Source organism: Embiotoca jacksoni, unplaced genomic scaffold (assembly GCF_022577435.1).
Source record: "Embiotoca jacksoni isolate LCO1_2020_lvr unplaced genomic scaffold, fEmbJac1.0.p SCAF_9, whole genome shotgun sequence".
NCBI lineage: Eukaryota > Metazoa > Chordata > Actinopteri > Embiotocidae > Embiotoca > Embiotoca jacksoni.
In genome coordinates this window covers 16,081,354-16,103,203 of record NW_027185447.1, presented here as the reverse complement: position 1 = coordinate 16,103,203, position 21,850 = coordinate 16,081,354, and the positions used below count along the sequence as shown (strand labels likewise).

General features: G+C 41.3%; 1 protein-coding gene across 2 annotated transcripts in view; it reads left to right on the top strand.

The window, feature by feature from the left end:
- LOC138192818 (cadherin-4-like) overlaps nt 1-21,636 on the top strand; it is a 219,985-nt gene extending 198,349 nt beyond the window's left edge. For both annotated transcript variants that reach the window (XM_069140497.1, XM_069140498.1), the window contains 7 exons: nt 1,895-2,151; nt 7,199-7,341; nt 12,665-12,904; nt 13,675-13,911; nt 15,090-15,229; nt 15,321-15,485; nt 17,371-21,636. In XM_069140497.1, coding sequence (XP_068996598.1) covers nt 1,895-2,151; nt 7,199-7,341; nt 12,665-12,904; nt 13,675-13,911; nt 15,090-15,229; nt 15,321-15,485; nt 17,371-17,577 — 1,389 coding nt within the window. In that variant the 3' untranslated portion in view covers nt 17,578-21,636. The remainder of the gene's footprint in view (nt 1-1,894; nt 2,152-7,198; nt 7,342-12,664; nt 12,905-13,674; nt 13,912-15,089; nt 15,230-15,320; nt 15,486-17,370) is intronic.
- Nucleotides 21,637-21,850: the final 214 nt, after the last annotated feature.

The window sequence follows — 21,850 nt, the reverse complement described above, 5'->3', positions numbered from 1 at the left end:
TTATTGACCTCTCACCCCTCTGGCTTCCCTCAGGGTGTGTGTGTGTGTCTGGGTGTGTATGTGTGTTTTAGTTAGCCTACAGCTATACGCAAGACCTCCCTGTGCTCTGAATACCACTGGCTGTAGATCAAAGAGCCATGAGCGTGGTTAGCCTGTAAATGGGTTCCCAGTGCGCCGTGGGGGTCACACACAAATACACACCCGCGTGCTTACATTCACTTAAACCTGCGTGCGTGTACGTACACAGGCGAACGGTAGCTCCAACTAACATGCACACAAACACCTCTGCTCCAGTGCCTTTGTTAACCAATCTCTCTGATTAGTGATGCTTTTTTTTTTTTTTTATATATCAGAGCTGCGCTCTCAAACTGTCCACTGACAAGCAGTGCAACATACAGATGTGTTCAAAGTCATTAACATCACTATGAAACACCACAGACACAAGCTTTGCAGCGATAATCACCATCCGCCTGTTTAGAAATGTGCCAACAGTACCTACAAGCAGCATATTTGTTCTCTTATTATTTCCTCGCTTGATGTTGTCATTTGAACCCGACCGTGTTGTCGTCATTAGGAGAGCACAAAACTGTCACTCTGGTTTAAGCTCTGCTGGAAAAATCCCCTGTAGAGTGCACAGTGTACACACACTCTCATTCTAAAGGCAGGGACATTAAAGCAACCTGTGTGTGTGGTCATCAGGGGACCACTTGACACGACATCTGTTCATTTATTAAGGTTGGATGTGTATTCCGCAGACACAGGCGAAAAGAGAAATGTAGACAAGCTTTTTCACATTATAATCAGCATGATGTTTATAGTACACACGCTACGCTTGAATACTTGACATGGTTTCTTCATAAAAAGTAATACTGATAATGCAATTATTAATTATTGTAATGATCTGACATAAGAGATGATAGATTGCTTTAATTTCTTCTTTATCTTGAGGGCGGATCAGAACGTTTCGAGACTGTTCCAGTTGCAAGCAAACTGTGAAGTGCACGGAGTACAGAAAAAACTATAACCTTTGTGAGGAAGCACTAAGTTTTGTTGCTTCATCGATATTAGTACCTGAGTTACACGTGCTTTTGTGATGCACCAGTGATTCTTTACACACTTGAAACTTAAGCAGAGAGCGCACATCAAAAATTGTCAACTCTGGACATTAGCAACGGAGACTCTTTAAATTTCTCAAGCACCATATTCTCTGTTTCTTAATAAAGTGTCACAAACTTAGTTGTGCGCATTCTTCTCAAGTTTCGGGTGATAGTTTTGCAATAAATACTGAATAAATTTGGCTTTTTTGGTTTGTTTTTTAATATCACCAATTGTTAGTCACCTCTGTTCTTTTTTTTGCATTGCACAAGTCCATGGTATTGTATTAAGCCACTGTATATGCTAATTATAGTACAATATCACAAATCATACATTTGCCTTAGGGGTCTCTGCTGAATACAATGCCATTTATCCTCAGACCCTAGATTGAGAAGAGCCCTCCAAAAAGCACTTTAACTTGGAAGTTTGGACAGTTTGGGTAACAAAATGATAAATTACTATAAATATATATAAAAACTAGATACTAAAGGACTTTGAGCAACTTCCAAGTGCCAGCAAATAGATTGCCACACGACCTCCTGTTCACCATGGAGACCTGGGAAGAGGATAGACGCACAAATCCACCAGAGGCAAAACTGAAGCACGCCATTCAGGCAAAAGAGGATAAAGGTAACACAAAGATGATGAAAGAGACAAGGACAACATGAACACAAAGGAGACAGAGACATGAGAGGAGAAGCAAGAAAATGACTGATGGCCAACAGCTTTATAAGCCTTCTGCTATTTCCATGCATGTCCCTTCTTTCACACAGCCATTAACTCTTTCCTCCTCCTCCAGCCTGTAGACTTCGAGATGAACCGGGCCTTCATGCTGACGGTGGTGGTGTCCAACCAGGCCCACCTAGCTAGTGGCATCCAGTCCTCGCTTCAGTCCACAGCGGGGGTCACCATATCTGTCCAGGACGTCAACGAACCCCCTTACTTCCCCACAAACCCGAAGCACATCCGCTTTGAGGAGGGTGTCCCTGCTGGCACCAGCCTGACGACCTTCTCAGCCTCAGATCCTGACCGACTGCAGATGCAGCAGATAATCAGGTACGGAGTGAAAACTGAGTGACAGATCCTGATTAAATAAAGTGACATTAGTTTAATTTTTTTTTTTCTTGTGCAAAATCATTTCGATACAGTTAAATAACGTCTCTTACAAATGGCAATCTGTAGACACAACACAATTAGCCTTGAAGTCTCCCTAGCTGCTTTGTAAGCATCTCTCCATATGCAGCAGCACTGGGCTAAAAAGCCTCTTGGATAGGTTCCATGTCAGTAGATAGGGGTCAAAGTTCAACAAGAGTGCTATATTTTTGGCATGGCACTAGCCATCTCTCAAAGTCTTACTGTGTGAAGTTTATGAGCCAGCGGAGAACTCTGAGTAAAGAGGGTAAGAAGGTTAATAGGGAGCAATAGTTTGCGGGGTAATCAGAAGTGCGTGCATTTTGTAGGCTGCATGAGCACATACATGCAGGTGCGCGCACACACACACACACACACACACACACACACACACACACACACATACACATACATACATGGCACGAGAGAGAGAACAGAGGAGATAGAGAGGTCGGGGCGGTAGAAAGAACAGCTGGCTCGAGCCCAAACACCTGACACAGCACTATGTCCACCTGCAGCGTTCTTTCTCTGCGCTAAGCCTCCCTGGATTTTAAATCTAAACCAACCTTTAAATGACCAGCAGGCCTTTTCTCAGTCCTGCTGTCAAGCCTGATGGTGGAAGTGACTGCACCAGGCTCTCTTAAACTTAGAGGTAATCTATTTAGAACAGTTTGCTCTGAATTGATGTAAAAAAAAAAAAAAAGAAAAGGTTTTCCACTTTCCACTTGTGCTTACATGTAGGATGTCTGCACAGACTGTAGTGACCCTCACTATAATCTTTTTGGTGTGATTTGTGTCTGGCACAGGAGAGTGCGTAATTGAGTTGATAACACGGATGTTCGGTGTGGCATTAATAACACCTAATTCCAGCCACCTCACGTTGTAACAGTTCCTTCCTCCCCATTTTCTCCGGAGAAAAGATCTAAACAAATTTCCCAGCTAATTTCACAGCAAATGAGAGTAAATTGGGTGTGCATTATAATTTAGGAAGATGCCAAAGTCACCAGCTGGGCTCTCTCTCTCTCTCTCTCTCTCTCTCTCTCTCTCTCTCTCTCTCTCTCTCTGTCTCTGTCTCTGTTGAATGAACTTTTAAATCATTGGTTTCCTCCTTGTTTGTCCATGACTTGCCCAAGACTGCAGCACTATACATCCTGGAATTAAGTTAGCCTTTTACAAGCAGGCTGTGGTCTGGCACAGTCTCTTTAACAGAAATGCCTTCTGCTGCTCTCACCACATGAGGAACAAATAGAGAAATGGCAAATTTGACATTTCGATTAAATTATCTAGTCTAGACTGTTATGCAAGACCCCGCTAAACAATTGTACAGTGTTTTATCACCTTTCATCAACGGCCATTTTTTTAATTTCATCAAAGAGAACTAATATCACTGCATATACTCACAGCCCCCATCAATCAAATAGTCCACTGACATGGGGGGGTGTTAGATCTGCCACACTGATTTGTGTTACATGTGATTTATGGCGCATGTCTTTACAAATGACAAAATGCTGTATGTCCTCATAAATGGATGGTGGAGATACATAAAGAAAAGACAGACAGGGAGATGATTTAGAGGGAGCCTTAAAAGTCAAAAGTAAGGTGAGAGAAGACCTAAGGGACTGTGAAGGGAGGGAGGCAGGAGGGAGCTAAGGATGGCGAGCCGACTCCGGGTCAAGGTTTGAACCTGCCAGGTGCTTATCAAAGATGGGACAGACTGACAGTGTCCTGTTGGGATTGGGGCGAAGGCAATGTGTACAGGGGTGGGGAGGAGGAGGGAGAGTGAGGCATCATGCCTCACCTGTTAGATGCCCTACCAGTAAGGTCGAGACACAGGACTGGAATCACTGGCATAAATGATTACCCAAACTGGCTTGGCTAAGCTTGAGACATGCATTTTTCATCCTCAGGGTCGGGGGTTTGAAAAATAAATGTCATACCTCTCCCTGCTGCTTGCTAAGATCACTAACCTGCCAGGCCTAATCATCCATCCAGCTGCACTCACACACCTACCATCTCCCAAATGAGAGAAGCCTTCTGGTTGAGGAGCGCTTTGGAAAGCATTGGAAATAAGGAAGAGATAGTAAAACTTTGGTATGCAGTACAGCATTTACACCAAATTTTTGTAAATCCCAATTTTCACTAGAGAAAACAAGAACTGTTTACCTCCAAGAAGATGAAAATATTACACGCAACACTTAACTTAAAAGTGATGGGGATTGCCAGTTGCCTACAGTAATGGTGTTTACAGTTGGGACTCACGACAAACACTGTGTGCTTTTGTATGCATCACTCTCATGGCCAAAGCCACTGTCGTTTACTTAGCGCTATCAGAAAAAAGGCATTCTGCCCTTAACTTCATTTGCTTCACATTTGGTTTATTACAGCTGCAGTGAGGGCTGTTCAAGAGACTTAATCAAAGTGCGGCTGTAAGCAGAGCCCTCTATTTTGTGAACAAGCCTTTGTGTTATGGCTTTTATCATCAGAGGGCACACATCCCCTTGTGTTATTATGGACGGAGCCCAGGAAAAGGTGCCTGTGGCGTTTTATAGGCCATTAAGGATGAAAATGTCTCACACATCACTTTCTACACATTTCTCTCTCTCTCTCTCTCTCTCTCTCTCTCTCTCTCTCTCTCTCTCTTTCTTTCTCTAATTTTAAATATTCACTTAATGAAACATTGCAAATAAAAAAACAACATTGAAGCCGAGCAGATAGTCTTTGTTTTTCCCCAGATTTTTAGATAGTCACCTTTGATATTTCAGCTTCCACCCAAACACATCGGAGTTCGGTAGACTTTCCTTTGTGCTGCTCATATTCAAGGCATTTTGGGAAATTATTTTCTATCCTGCTGAAAGTTAGATGAAAAGATAGATGCCACTCTCATGTTTGTGTGCCACCTACAGTGGATGTTCTTAAGGCTAACTCATTAACATTTAAATTCTTTAATCTATACACAGATTGAACACTAAAAACAACAAAGAGAAGTTTTAGGGGGTTATTTCTTGGCTTTTAGCCGTGACTTCTTGGAGTCCTATCAACACTGTGAGGTTGCCAGACAATTATCAAAAACTCCAGGGCAGAAGACTTCAATTTTGGTACAGATAAAAAACAAAACAATATGCGGCTTGTCAATTAGTGACCTTTAGAGTTGCTGGTGGGCAGAATCTTTTATATTTGGATGTAGCCAGTCTACTTTTTTCCCCTGCTGCCTTGAGCTTCATATTGACAAACAGGAGAGATGTATTGATCAACTCTGGGCAAGAAAGGGAATAAATTTATGTCCCAACCTTTTTTTTTTTTTTTTTAATGGATTCAAAAACATGTTTTTTTTTTTTCCAAGAACAATATCTATGTACTGTGCACTAATTTGTCTGCACTCCACTAAAACAGTGTTTGGCATTGTAAAGCCAACAAGAATGCAATAGCTGTAGGTATCAAGTCAGTCCTAATGAGGATATTAAAATCACATCATACAGCCAAGCTACCACTTCCGAATGTCACCTCTTGCTGTCCTTTTCTCCCCTCCCGCCCGTTCTTGATCATTTCCTTGACCTTTTTATCCCACCCTCCCAATGCGATGGACTTCACCGCGGCCCTGGTGGTGATTTCACAGTCCGCCAGTTAGTGGCTGTGGGCTTGGCTAGTCTGTTTGAAACTGTCTGGAGTGTGGGAATGTCATCTCTGTGAGCCCCTTCCCCGCACTGCGCTACGCCTGGGATCATGCCCACTGCCTGCTGGGAAAATCCCACCTCCGTCACTGCAGGAGAGAGATTATTCTCTCAGTCCACACCCCCACCGCCCCACTCTCCCTACAGCCACCCATCCCTCCAGGCTTTCATTCTCCTCCCTGTTAGCAGAAATGTACCTGTGGCATTAAATCAAACACAAAAACAAGTAGGCTTGAACTAACTAAGTAAACTACAATTCAGTGAACATAAAATCAAGGTTAAGGTCCAATTCAATTTCAATTTGAATTAATTTTTAAAGCTGGAAGTCTGTCACATAACAACATTGGCCTTTCCACCCAAACTGACATTCAGTGAATGAAATCGCAGCTAATGCAGAAACCCTGTTGTGTAAGTCCAAGGTGTTACATGTCCACCGACGATGTTTCAAACGCTAAAGTGAGATTGCAGACAAGAGAGGTGGCAATTGATGTACTCAGTATCACAGAGAAATGAGACAAAAATGAGAAGATATAGACAGGGATAAGAAAATGTTTGAATACAAAAGCACAGATAGATGAGGTGAGGCGGCACAAGTTGAGTGAGATCAGATAGAGCTGAAAGTGTGGAACAAGCCGAAAGCGGCGAAACCCCGAGAAACAAGAACAGTTAGATCAGAGTGAGATTGGGATTCAATCCTGGAGATGATCCCCTATTCCGTCTCTGCCCTTCATCCCAGGGGAGCGTCGCCACCTGCTACCACAACCGCTTTCCTGTTTGATGATCAGAACCATGATCCTATCATCCTGTCTCCACACTATATTCAGCTTCCCCATACACACACACAAGGCACATTTGCAAACATGCAAGCCTTAAAACATGCATGTATATAACCCATTTAAGCAGTCTGGCATTCTCCAGCTAAAGCAAACACTTCTGAGTAAACGTGCATGCAACACACACGCACACGCACACACGCACACACACACACACACACACACACACACACACACACACACACACACACACGGGCAGTTGCAGCAGTGCTTAACTAGGGAGGTAATTGACTTCAATGCCTGGTACACAGGAGTGAAAAATGAGGTGAAATGGACTGTATCCTGCAAGCTCTGGAGAAGAAGTCAATGAAGAATTAAACTGTGTGAAGGTCAGGCTGTTGGGATTTTGTGAGTGTGTGTATGTAGCAGCGATCTATGTATGTGCAGACACGAGATCAAATTTATAATTGCTTGTAAACATGGAAACGCCAATGCTAACTTCTCCATCGATCTGTCCTTGTGTCTATTTAGGTATTCAAAGCTGAATGACCCCGCGGACTGGTTGTCCATCAATAGAACCAACGGCCAGATAGTAACCACGGCAATGCTCGACCGGGAGTCCGTGTATGTAAAGAACAACATCTATGAAGCCACTTTTTTAGCAACAGACAACGGTAAGAACCTCTCTTACTGCACCTTTTGTATCCGTGAAGTTTCTTCTTTTCAAAAATCAAAGCGTCAAAAGGTTGCTCGTGCCTATATAGAGTTTTTCATCCGTTCTTTTTATGTCCTCACTCCCACATGTTATAGCAGTGTTGCACCGCACATTTTACAACCTCAACAGATCAAAACTCAGGTTAAAATATATTATAAATTCAATTACTATTATTCTGACTTTACAAATATGAATTTATTTGGTAAAAGGCACATTGTATAATTGACATATTTTGACAGTTTCAGATTATGGAGATGGTATCATGGTGCGAGAAGGTGAATGCAGTTTTGATCAGAAGGTGCTGCTCTGGCAGATTTTTCTTTATCAAATATTTGCACAGTGTTTGACTTATTTTTATAGTGTAGGATCACAGAAGTAGCAATTCACTAAAATATATACCTAAGCAGTGATTAATGGTAAGCAGTTTGAATCTTGCTCTCACTAATTTTGAAATAATTTCATATTATCTGCAGCTTTAAGTGTGACTGAATTCTAAAACACAATTTTGAACATATATCAGCTCAATAAAAATTGAGACATTTGTGAGGATTTAGGGGAGTATAAGGGCATCCAGCATTCAACTGCAGTGCAGCTGGGATTGGGTGAGAGAAAATCCAGGATCCACACAACTGGTCACACTGTTGATCCTCTCCTCCTCCTTTTATCTTCCGTCCAAGCCTGCCTTCTTCTTCCCTTTCTCACGATTTCTGTGGCATATGTTATTTGTTCTGCCTCGAAGTTGAAACTCAAGCTTAACCGAGCACAAACTCAATCACAGAAAACAAATAAGTTCCCTTTTTGTCAAGTGGAAGTGAGCACTTTTTCTGTAGTAAAAAGGGAATGCTATTTTGTTGTTTTTTTCCTCCCGAAATGCTTATCAGTGACGTGCAGTGCACTGGTGGGTTTACCTTAAGTTGAGCTGGCTTTGAAACACTGGTGTATTTTTAGGTATTAGCATGTGTGAATGCACTCATTTGCAGCACATTTATGTGAGCATGTGTGTGTGTCTCTGTACTGTTATTTGCGATGATTGACAATGTCAGGCACTAAGATGTGTAACCGGCTGTGTGGATGGGGAGGAGGCGGCGGCGGCAGGATTAGAAATTGACATGCTCGTGTTGTTTGGACTTCCCTGTTTTGTTTTTTTCTCTCCCTGTTATTTACTTCTTTAGAATAAAGATGTCTCACCTATTTCCTTAAATAACTTACAATTTGTATTTTCCAGTTACCTGATCTCTGTAAAGTCCACAGTTTATACAGGCATGTTACTACTAGGTTTGGCTGATACTAGGACTGAAGCAAGCATAAAAGATGGGAAGCCCACACTTCAGGATGGTGTGTGTGTGTGTGTGTGTGTGTGTGTGTGTGTGTGTGTGTGTGTGTGTGTGTGTGTGTGTGTGTGTGTGTGTGTGCGGTGCGCGTGCGTGTATGTATGAGTGTGTGAGTGAGTGTTTGTGTATGTGTACATCAGTCTGACTATGTGGGTGTTGCTAGAGTGCCAGCCATCACAACATGAGAAGGATTATGGTAAGAAGTACTATGAGACAGTAAGGATAGTAGGATGGGACATGGAGAGGTGGTGGCAGCATGATGAGAAGTACACTTTTCATGTCACCCCCCCCCTCGACAAAATCTTTCTGCCTCTGGCCCTTTTGACACGTTTTCCTTCTTAAAACACCTATGGCATTGTTTATGTTTATGTGCTCTTGAAAGAGCATATGGTTGGCTTGCTACAAGTCTTTTTTATTATGTCTTGCATCTCTCATCCACCATCAAAAAAAGGGAGTTAATACAAATCCTTTTGAGGAATTTACACAAACATCATTATTTATTTAGCTGGTTAAAACCCACATAATTCTCCTATCAGCTGTGGCAAGCTGCTTCCACATGTCCCCCATACATGGCTGGGATTAACAAGCCAGCCGAACAGGAAGGCCTCTCTCTTTGTGTGTGTGTGTGCGTGCGTGCGTGCGTGTGTGCGTGCGTGCGTGCGTGCATGCGTGCGTGTGTGAGCATGCGTGTGTGCGCGCATGTATGAGTGTTTGAACCTGTGTTTATGGTTCAATATGCACGTGTTACATTTGCCTTTAATGCTATACATTAAGTATTATCTGTAACGTGCGCAAAAAGCCGCTAATGATAAAGTGTTGGCTAATGTTTAATTATCCAATCAAATGACATTGTCGTCTAAAAAGATTACAATGTATTTAAATCTTTTAGAAGCTGTTGGATAGTATTTTAAAAAGTGACATTATTATATAACCAGGTTTATATGGCTTCCAAAAGAGTGATTTTCAATCATTCGTGTAATTATAATACGTAAGATTATAACATTTTTTCAGTTCAATTTCAAAATGTGTTTTCAGAATGAGAAGGATGCAATGTTTGGAGATATTACCATTAAGAACTAGAAGTACAATTTAAACTGCAGGCAGTGATATGCGGGCCCTCGCACGCTGCACGTCGGGGATCCAGCGGGTCGGGACCGCCGGCTCCCCGACGTGCAGCACTCGAGGGTCGACCTATTCCCGCTTGCAGTTTAAAAAAATTTCTCGATCTCGTTCCTTATTCTTCTTTAAAAAAAAATTGCCTTTTTTTTGGCGGCTTTAACATCTTCAAAAACTCATGAAAGTTGGTGCCTGACGCAAGTTTCGTGAGGTTTGGAGCATCGTTTGACTTTAAACATCAACTTCCTGTCACGGCGAAACGTTAAAACTTAGCGTTAGCCCTGGCTATCCTATATACAAAAATTAATTTTGGGCCACTTTTTAGATGACATGATATGTCTTTTTTTTTTTTTATCACTTTTTGGACGACATGCTATAGTATGACTTTTTTTGAATATTTCGGACGACATACAGTATGAATTTTTTAATTGGCGGCCCCGACACGCTGGATCCCCGACGTGCAACATGCAAGGGCCCGCATATCAATGCCTGCAGTTTAAATTTTTTCTGTTTTTAGTGGGTTTTAACACATTACTCCAGATCTGAACTAACAAGGAGACATGCCGACCCCCCCCCCCCCCCCCCATGTCTTTATCCTCGCAAGATACTGAAACTCAGTGATAATTTATTACGTCTTTATTAATTAGCTGAATTTTATGACGCGCTCTACAATATTAATCATAATGCCAGTCAGACAGAGCTCAAACTGTCAACAGACTCACTTCCATCCCCTGCCCTCAACTACGTTTTACTCTACTCATGGCAAATGTCTTACTCTGCTGCCGTGTTTAATTGGCAGATCTGTAAGCTTTGCATAAATCTTTGTAAATTACATCACCCTTATCTCATCCCAGGGATGGGCCCTGGGGTCGCTTGATTCCATGTGATGGCTCAACCAGTGGGGCATGACAGGGAAATGACTCGTAATTGGAGGCAGCTAAGGGTCGTCGCCCCCTGACACACACTCAATGAACAGCTCTGAGCTTTATACTGCTAAGCACCTTTTTTATTTGTTGCATTTTGCTGTGCTGCATTTTCTTACTGCATATACTGTATGCATCCATGCATTCTTTTCTCTGCTCAGCTATCGCGCTTCCTAAATGTTTAAAGTGTCTATTCTTTACTCCCAATTCTCTATAAACGCTGTTGCTGATGGTCTGTCGCTCTGTTCAAGCAATGCAACGGCTTCAGGATATGTCTGCAGATGAGGTGTGAGTGCGTCTGTGTGCACCAGTGCATATTATTGCAGTCCGCGGCTGACAGTATTGTAGTTGAACGAGCATCTGCAACAGCATGCCTTCAGTAGCATCTGGCTAAATATCTACAACTACCTCAGCAATTTCCTCAGACTTCCACAGACGATATGAACTTAGTATGGTGCTGCATTGGTTTATAGTCTAGAGTAATTCGTTTCACAGTTTTAATAGTTGCCTAATATGCAACATCTGTTTGTAATAGGTGATTGTTACTAAAATTGTATGCAAATAAAAGGAGGTAGTTCAGGTCTACAGTTATTGTATCTTCAGAAGATTACTAAAGAGTTTGTCACACTTAAATAATTTTTCACAAATAAAATCAGTATTTCCAATTTTCTACCTCAACCTGCCCAGGGTGACACAGGTCAAAATAATGATCTATTTAGCTAGATCAAACACACTTCCATCCAAGTGTGTGGTCTCTGTTAAATGAATAAAATACATTATCTGATAGGTTTGCATTAGCCTGGATCTGACAGACTATTACACACAGCTTCAGTTTTTTTTTCTGTGATTATAATCTGGAAACACTGTTCGCATTAATGTTTTCTCAGCCATTCTGAAAGACAGACCAATCAGCGACCAGTGTCAGTGGCAAAGTGTGATGAAGCAGAAGTCAATCAAAGGTTTTTTTTAATGTATTTTCAGCACTGGTTAATGACTGCTTCAATAGTTTTCAAATTAATTTAAGGACTTCACCCATTAGGATGCAACAACTGGAAATGATTCCCAACAGAGCACAGTCAGACCCGTACTATCTTCACACAGTGAAAATATGGGTCTGAGAACTCCAGGCTCGTATATGCTGTGCCACAACTGCTTTCACAATGCTTTACTTGCTCAGGTAACAATGTAAGAGTTAGGGCTATGAAGATCTTTCTGACAGTCACAGACAATGCTTGATTATCTTTGTAAAGGGAGGTCGTTTGTATGAGAAATGTGTGCAGTAAAGATTTTCTTTTAATATATAAGCGCTCATGCATTCAGTGTATGCATGCATTAGTATTTAGGTGATCGTGTACGTGACAGTGCAGGACTGACTGTGTGTAATGAGAACGCACTGTTTACCCTCCAGAAATACATGATTAATATTGCAAGCTGAAGGGCCTTTATGTCCAAAATCATAGATGACTCTCATAGTTGTTTGTAACTACACACAGACAAGAACATGTTTGATTGTGTTACAGTCATCATTATTGTAGCTAAGCCTTCTCTGGGCGATTGGATGTGCTGCGCCTGCATCTGGAGCGGCTGCGATGGGTTTGATTTGGCTGTGAGGCTAAAAGACAAACTGAAAAGCACAACTGTCACGAGTATTTCTGTCAAAGGTAGAAATTATTCCCCAGCTCTACAGAATCCCTACCTCTACCATCATCATTGTGAATGAACAATGCTCCTTTCACCTCTTCTCTTTCCTTTTTTGTATCCTTCTTTTTGTCCTCTTTCATTATTTCCCACTCCTGTCAGCCTTCAACTCCTCTCTCCTCCCTCTCACTCGTCCCTTTCAATGCACACATCTTCTCTTGTCATCTTTTCCTCCTGTCATGATATTATTTTTTTCCTCTCTTCCTGCTACCAGGCTCTCCTGCTGCCAGCGGCACCGGCACACTGCAGATCTATCTGATAGATATTAATGACAACCCCCCGGCGCTCATACCCAGGGAGTCTCAGATCTGTGAAAGGATGAACAAGAACGTCAACGGTGTCAACATCACTGCCGCTGATGCCGACACGGACCCAAACGCCGGACCTTTTGTCTTTGAGCTGCCCAACTTCCCCAACACCATCCGACGTAACTGGACGATTTCTCGGATCAGTGGTGAGGAGGTGGCAGCGTACAAGTGAAATTACTTTCTTTCTTTCTTTCTTTTTTAAACCTAGTGATGCACTTGTCCAGATCATTAACCATTGGTATATATAATGATTCTGAAATCCTCATCATACGATTACATTATACCATAGAGCTCCACACATCTCTCTTGTGTGTGTGTGCACTCTCCTGTAAATGTTAGTAAAAAGAAAAAAAATCATTAAATGTGGAAGTGAAGTGGATAAATAAGACATACAGACAGGTAGACAGGCAGACAGACTTATTGATCCTGCAAGGGAAGTTATTGTGTTTCAGCAGCATAATCAACAACAGATTAAGAATAACAATTCTGAATTCGGAATAAAGAAATGTACAATATACATCAAAAACAACAATAGTAATCATGAAAAAATACAAAAAGAACAGGTTTGTTAAAGAATGACAGAAAATAATATAGAATAAGTATACAGATAGTGCAACAGTGTGTTCACCTGTCACACAGACGTGAGCTGTTGTACAGTGGTATGATCACAGGCAAAAATGATTTCCTAAAACGTTCCTATAAATTTGAAATCACTGATTTAGGTGACGTTCCAAGGAATCTTAAGCTTTTGCAATGTATGTTGACTTTGAAAAAAAGTTCAAATGAAGATTTTGTTCAGAATGAACTTTTTCGTAAATTATTAATTATTTAGGTTTCTGGTAGAAAAATTACATTTGGAATAATAAATGTGACTATTATCTTGTAACTTTTCTCTTTCCATCTTTACTCTGCACAGGTGATTTTGCCCGCCTGGGGTTGCGGTACCAGGTATATTTAGAGCCGGGCGTGTATGAGGTCCCGGTAATTGTGTCCGACTCGGGGAACCCTCCGTTATCCAACAGGTCCATCATCAAAGTGAAGGTGTGTCCCTGCGATGAAAACGGAGACTGCACCACTCTCGGGGCCGTGGCAGCTGCTGGCCTGGGAACTGGAGCCATCATCTCCATCCTCATCTGCATCATCATACTGCTCAGTGAGTTTTAACTGTTTCATACTGACTTCATCCACTGACACCTCGCTGCTCTCAAACATGTCACACACCCACACAGTTACCTTATAAAGAATTGAAGTTGCTTGTGATTCGCTTAGATTTGCAAAAAGGTACAAGTATTAAATATTCACCGGGCTGTAATACAACAACACAGATAATAATTCATGGATGAATGCCCCGGCTGCTGAAATCCTCTCCAGCATCCCCGGACAAGCATTTTATTTTTTGTCTTCTTTTCCTGGTTGGGTAAACATCTGCAGGTATATGTTTTGCCACTGATTCATGTTACTGCCCACCTTGTTGCTGTGCTGTGCTTTAAGCATATACACAATCTTATAGATAAACTGACCTGCTGCTGTAGGAGTTTTCCAACATATTTTAAAATGTTTTGTTGTATATTCATGATTTATTGTGTATTCATGATCACGATCTATAACTTTTACTTCGGGTTTTGGAGTGACCCACTTTTTAATAGTTTTATGTTTGCACACCCAGTTTTGAAACATCTTTTCAAAGAAGACACAAACAGCATGCAGATAAATTACATTAAACAGAAAAATACAACACAAAGCTACAGAAAACGCAGTTAAGTAATGCTAATGAATAAAATGATGGTGAGAAAATGGGTTAATTAAGTAAAATCAACATATAATCTAATAAATGTTAAATTTTGAATAAAAGCTTACTGAAATGTAGTTCTTTGTTTTTTATATTGCTTCCATTATGGTTCTTGGAACAGTAAATGTTGGCAACAATTGGATGCAATGACATTTGGTACACATTCATGTCAATAAAAGATTACGCAGGTCAAAAGTGTTAATGTTTGTTTAGGAAGTTGGTTTTATGAGCAAATATTCACAACGTTGGCATCAGCCTCAGATGTTATGCACTAATGAGCATGTTGCAATGCTAACATGCTAAACTAAGATTGTGAACATGGTAAACCTGCTTACCATTAGCATTTTTTAGCATGTTAACTTCCACTTGGAGCTCAAAGCTCTGCTTGGTCCCTGTACAGCCTTAAAAAGCTGCTAGCAACACTGTATAATTAGTCTTGTTAGTGAGTGTAAAGTGTTTCATGATTGTTAGATGTTGTTGTTGTTGCAGGTTGTTGCTGCACAGCCTTGAAGGTTATCACATTCATGTGTCTATCATTGCAGGTATGGTACTGTTGTTTGTGGTGTGGATCAAGCGCAGAGAGAAGGAGAGGCAGACAAAGCAACTGCTTATTGACCCTGAAGATGATGTCAGAGACAACATCCTCAAATACGATGAAGAGGGAGGAGGAGAAGAGGACCAGGTGAGAACGAGAGAGACACGCACAGATACATACAGTACATGCTTTCTATGTTGACCTTTGGCCTGCTTACATCTCTGTGCTGGTTGTTTAGGACTATGACTTGAGCCAGCTGCAGCAGCCCGACTCCTTGGAGCACATCATCAGCAAGCCGCCTGGTGTGCGCAGGGTGGATGAGCGTCCCATCATCTCCGAGTCCCAATACCCTATCAGACCTGTTGTGCCCCACCCTGGAGACATCGGGGACTTCATTCATGAGGTGAATTTATAGACACACACACACACACACACACACACACACACACACACACACACACACTTTACATCTTGTATGCACAGGGCTCGACAGTCATTAGATTGTTTCTCCCACAGAAAGCGGACCTCTCACTTTCACTTTCCATCGATCTGACATTTAATGTGATTACTCACTTCTGGATGCTGCTTAATATGTAAACTCCAGGATGCCGATGAGAAAAACAAGTTTTGTTTTACTTTACAGCTACTCACTCTGCCAGGTTTATTTGCCACACACACACACACACACACACACACACACACACACACACACACACACACACACACACACACACACACACAAACATGCATTGTCACACACACAACTCCAGCGTTGGCACACTGATGCGAGAAAATGCTGATTGACAGGCTCGTGACAACACGTTCACACTCGAGAGGTGTTGGCAGCTGTTCAGCTTTGATCCATCCAGCCTTGACTCTCCCTCTCTCTCTCTCTCTCTCTCTCTCTCTCTCTCTTCTCTCTCTCTCTCTCTCTCTCTCTCTCTCTTTCTCTGTCTCTCTCTCTCTCTTTCTCTCTCTCTCTCCCTCTCTCTGTCTCTCTCTCTCTCTCTCCCCGCCCCGCCCCCCTTCCCTCTTCCTTACTCACCTGATCTCGCCTGAACAGTCTGGTAAAACACAAACGCAGCAGACACATGGTGTTCCTGCCACGCACTGTGCCCACAGGGGTTGAGGCTTTTTAGGTTTCTATCCATAGCATCTCTCGTTATTTCAGTGAAGTAGGTGCGGTTCATTCTCTTCACCTGCCTAACCTTCAGGTCAACAGCCCTAATTGATCATTCTTAGACACAAGTGTAGCCTTGGTAGAAAACAAAGACCCCTGTAACAAAATATTGATGAATATGATTTGATCACATGTTGAAAAACTGCTCCTAATTTAGTTGATAGTAATTTAATGACATAATACTGTATACACAAAAACACTATAAATGAATGGAAATATTTACAATACTTTCCAATATACAAACAAAAGTCAGTATATTGGTTATGGAAAATACTGCTTTACAATTCTACATTTGCACAAGCAGTGGCGCCGGCAGGATACATTTGAATGTATGCAAATGAACCTCCCGCCTGCTGATGGATTACTTCTCATTCTAGTTAGCTCTAGTGAAGGTTTGCCACATATTTTCTTTAATTTGTGTACCCGGGCTTTAATTATTAACAACTGTGCTTAATCCTAGGAAGTTTACTTCGTAGTTCTAATTTGATAAGCTTTATTTATTATCTACACTGATTTGGAACTCAGTGTGTTTGGTATATAAAACACCTTCCCACCTTGTGCCCAGAACACAAAGCTTTTATTAAAGCTATCTTAATTTGTCTTTATTTAATGTTCCAAAACTGCATGTTTTATTAAAAATAAAATAACACTAAACGCTTACACCTATTTTTTTTGTACTGTTTCTCCAAAGTTATGAAGGAAGAGGGCATGCTGGGAAATGCAAAGAGAAGAGTCCAAAAAAAAAATATGTGCACTGGGGTCAATCATAATGTTCCTCTGCTGTCATATGTCTACTGAAAGAGAGACTCTCCACTCTGATTAGCCTATTTGCATCATAACATTAGTGAGTGGATACAGCCAACTAATAAGAATGTTCTTACAATTTTATTTTTAAAAATAAATTACGTACAGTGTGTACCGGATTACAGCTGCTGGCACCACTACTATACTATATATACACTATAGTAAATCACGAACTGAGCACTTTTCACTTCTAACATCTTGTTTTCCTCAGGTATGGTTTGTCTCTGGTATTTATTTGTATCATAATCTCCTCTGTAGACATGTAATAACTGACCACTACCTTTCCGTCTCTGCTCCTCTTCAGGGTCTTAGAGCAGCAGACAACGATCCCACGGCCCCTCCGTACGACTCCCTGCTGGTGTTTGACTATGAGGGCAGTGGCTCTACCGCCGGCTCCGTCAGCTCCCTCAACTCCACCAGCACGGGGGACCAGGACTATGACTACCTCAACGACTGGGGCCCCCGCTTCAAGAAGTTGGCTGACATGTACGGAGGAGGGGATGACGATTAAATTTTCCCAGTCAGACGTGTACACACACCCTCGTCCCGTCAGCTGGCCTGCCATGCTCTGTCCCCTCAACACATGGGGCTATTACACCCTTACTGAACACACGTTAACAATGACATGTTCTTACTGACCAACTGACTGACCAACCAACCAATCAAATTACCCACCACAGAGGACCAGTGCCGTGAGTCAGTTTCGGGTGCTCTTCTCAACCGTCTCCTGCTCTAAGCCTGTCTAAGACTGAACTGGAAGCTCTGATTTGCAGGGTTCTCATTGTGTGTATTTTCAAATTCTTCTGCTTTTGTTTCATTTTAGGTTTTATGCTAGATGTAGATTGAAAATACTTGTGTGAGATTTTGTTTTTACTTTAGTTTGTGTAGCTTTTTTTTTTTTTTTTTTTTTGTCCTCACTCCCTTTCGATTTAAGCTCTTCCCCATTCCTGAGGGTTTTCACTTTCCCCTCACTGTCAGCCCCAGCCTGCCTCTCTGAAGAAGCTTTAGGTTGAGCTGCTTGCTTTGTTTGGGGCAAACGAAAAGAAAAAAAAAAGAAAAAAAAAAGGAGAATATAAATATGAAAGTCCTTCCTGCACGGAGGGCCCTGGTTTATTCTTTCTTGAACTTGAATTACTTAGAACAGAAGCACTGTTGTTTAAAAAAAAAAGTGCCTTCAGTGGTGCGTATTTTAGCAGACTCCCGCTAACTCAGGATTGGTTGCCATTTTCTGGGCTCACATGCCCCCATATGACCCCTGACCCTTTAATTCCGACCTCCCTTGTCATTTCTCCCGTCGTGCAGGGCTGTGGCAGCTGCGGGAGATGTCAGAGCTGGTTTCAGAGGAGCAGTAACTGGCTTACGAGGGCGCTTTATGTAGACGTACTGCACATAGGCCTACAGTGTGTCTGTAAGTAAGTTATGGACAAATCATTAACTATTCAAGTCAGGCATATCTGTGCTCCTAGATCACAGCCAACTTGAATGTGATTACTTTAAATCACAAAAATACATAATGGGACTGTCTTAGAGAAGAAATGCATCGTGTGTCTTTGTTTATTGTGGCTTCAATAGCAGCTGTGTTGGTTTTGAGCTCTCTGTGTCTGCACCGAAAACTTGAGAAGGCTTGTTACTAAAGTTGAAGATCGACAAGTCATGTGTTACCTCTATAATGTTACTGTATATGAAGTACATATGAGGATTATTTAAAGGAGACTTTTCCTTTAAGATCATCTAAAGTGTGCATGTTTATCCCTACACCCATTGGTAATTAACATGGCACCAGTTATTGTGTGGTAAAAGTGTCACAGAAACTATTTAATCTGTACAAACATGAAGGAAAAGAAACTACTAAATGACCACAAAAAAGCTCTTAAAAGCATTACATACAGAATTGTGAGCTTGTGTAAAGCCCCATTCCGAGTCTCTTTCTCCTCTATTTTCTTTTCTTTTGTTGATTCACTGTTGTTTCTCGACAAACTTTTAATATACAAAACTTTGGTGCTGGTCCCTGTCACAGACACTGGGGGAATTGAGCCTCAGCCAGGGACTTTGCGCCTTTACAATCTGTCTCTCTTCAGGCAGCATTTCATTCATCTGAAATTTTCTCCTGAAATTTTTGGCTTCTAGTTCAAGAGGTTTTGAAAAGAAGTTGGAGGAAGGGAAAGTCTCTGTGAAGTTCTGCGCTGTATCGAAACCTAAAGCTTCAGTAATAGCGCTTTTTACAAGACAGACGTTTTGAAAGACAGTTTTGTTGTGATTTAATAAAAAAGCAAGTGCTACTCGTGGGCTTTCGTAATCATATTTCAGGCCCCCAGAACTGTGTATAGAGAACCGAGGGGGAAAAAAAGAGCTTCAGTCTGTGTATTAAATTATTTAAATATGCAAAACATTTCACAGAGGGACCAGAGAGATGCTGCTGAATGATAGAAAGGTTTAATCATTCCTTATCTTCTGAGTGCCCATGGAAATGCTCCTCAGTGGTGGCTAGTTTAAACTCAGTGTGGGTTGACTGGATTTGTATTAATTATGAATATGATGAATGCTCCATAATGACGTTCTTATGAAGATATAACGAAAAGGATCTGCCACTTGTACTCCTTTTTCTCCAACTGCTCTCCAACTGTTCCACACCTGCTCACTGTTCATTTCATTAGCTATAGAAACAAACAATCTCTAATTTCCACAAATAATAATGCAAATGGTCAAAATAAATGAGCCCAATGTGATAAAAGTATAATTTTAGAGTGATAAATGGAAATTTGTACCTGTAATGCAGATGAATAGAAATAAAGATGAGAGCGTGATTTATCTATAAACAAGGAAAGGAACATCAAAGTGTAATTAATAAGGTCAACAGGGTAGCAATCTCTTTATTTAGATTCATAAATAGATGGTTGTGAACTGCACCTTGCATGGTTGAACCTGAAAGTGGTGACGTTCAGGACAGCTGTCAACTCAGACATGAGAAAAGGAGTGGGTGCCACAGCTTGCTGTTGGATAAGCTCTTATCTATCCGACTGCTCCTCAGCCTACAGAATATCTTCACAAAATAAACACAGCTGTTACTTTCTGCTATTTGTGATTATTTCTGACATAAATGTTGTATATACAGAACATTTTTTTATATTCAGTGACAGGTTTTACCTGTTTCTATGTGGTCGATTTTCTTTCACTGCAGTTTTGTTTCAAACAAATTATTGGCAAATTATATTTCACAAAAAGCCATGTGCAGTGAAGAGGATCTGTATGATTCCGTATGAGCTTACAGCCATACTTGTGTTGCCGTTTAAGTTTTGCTTCATCACGGCGAAAAGTTTCCACTTCAAACCAACTTGTACAGACTATACTAGCACACACTCACTCCTCTAGGCCTTACTGTATATATGTGAGTGTTCTATATTATATGAGCCCATTCAGATTTATTCTAATTCAGCTGCAGAGCTGCAACATTACTGATGGCCATCCAGTGTTCACAAAATAAAGACATGCTCCATGGAGTGCTCACTGTTCTCGTCTCAGACATTCAAATCAGATTCAGGGCCAAACATAGCCGGGGCCCCCCACACACACTTTACACAAGGTAACAGACCTGTATAACTGTGTTGTAAACATTACACAATGCCATTATGATACTGAATGTTATCAAAGACTCACAATTACACACAGCAGCAAATCGTTATCGTGAAAACTTGACCCCCACCGAAATGCAATTTGGGAAGGGAATTGAAGGGAGATTGATCATTTCTTGTTACGTACTTGGTCCACTTGTCTCATCGACGTTCCCCTGCTTAAGTGGGGGTAGAATTAGCAAATGAGAAAGAAGGAAGAACTATTGCACTGCTGTAGTCCGACCCTGACTTCTGTCTGGCTCTTCTGCTTCTGTGGTCCTAGTTAAAGGACGTTTGGTCTCACTCTGGACACTGCCTGACCACGGACACACACATCCAACAGAAGCCAAACTTTTGTCCTGCTGTGACCAGAACCACAAAGACAGATTGCAGTGTTTCGTACTAGTTCTCCTAATACTATTCAAGTCCAAGTGTACATAATGTAGTATTTGCTTGAAGCTAAACAGACCAAGATAGGCAAACTGTAACTGTACAATTGGAGCTTTTTGCATGTGTCTTTTTATAATGGACAGATGAGTTCTAATTCAGTAACCATACAACGTTTCAGAAAGTGTTGCAGCCCGCATGACGGAGGCTGCAGTCCAGAAGGGATTGTGGTATACCATATTCACATAGTTTCAAGTGAAGGAGAAAAAAAAAGCAGAAAAAATTATTGCACAGTTATCGAGTCAAAAGACTTTTTTTGTAAATTGTCAACAGCACAAATATTTTGTATTGTTGTTTGTACCATTTTGTAAGAAAATGAAGGAGAAAAAAAAAAAAAAAAAAGGGAAAGAGTCTGTTGTTTCAAGCGTGTGTTTATAGTGCCACTGCAATCTTGGTTTCCAAATACAGTACAGTACATGCGCAGCCTTGCAGATCAACCTTGTAATATAGACGCTGAGCTGGAGAATCCCTGTCAGCACCATGTGTTATAAATAAAATTTCCCCTCCTTGTAAGAACACTGGGCTCTCGTCTTTTCTTTGTCACCCACTGATTCCTGCGAGCGATGCATTTCCTCACGCTCTTGTTATTTTTAAAGTGTTAATGTGGCATACGAAGCATTTTATTTTGACAATATAATGTTAACTGAAAAGGTTTTTTGTTGTTCAAGCAACTTTGGGCAATATTAAATTGTTGCTTTATTCTATTTTCATTTTCATTTTCGGTCTGGA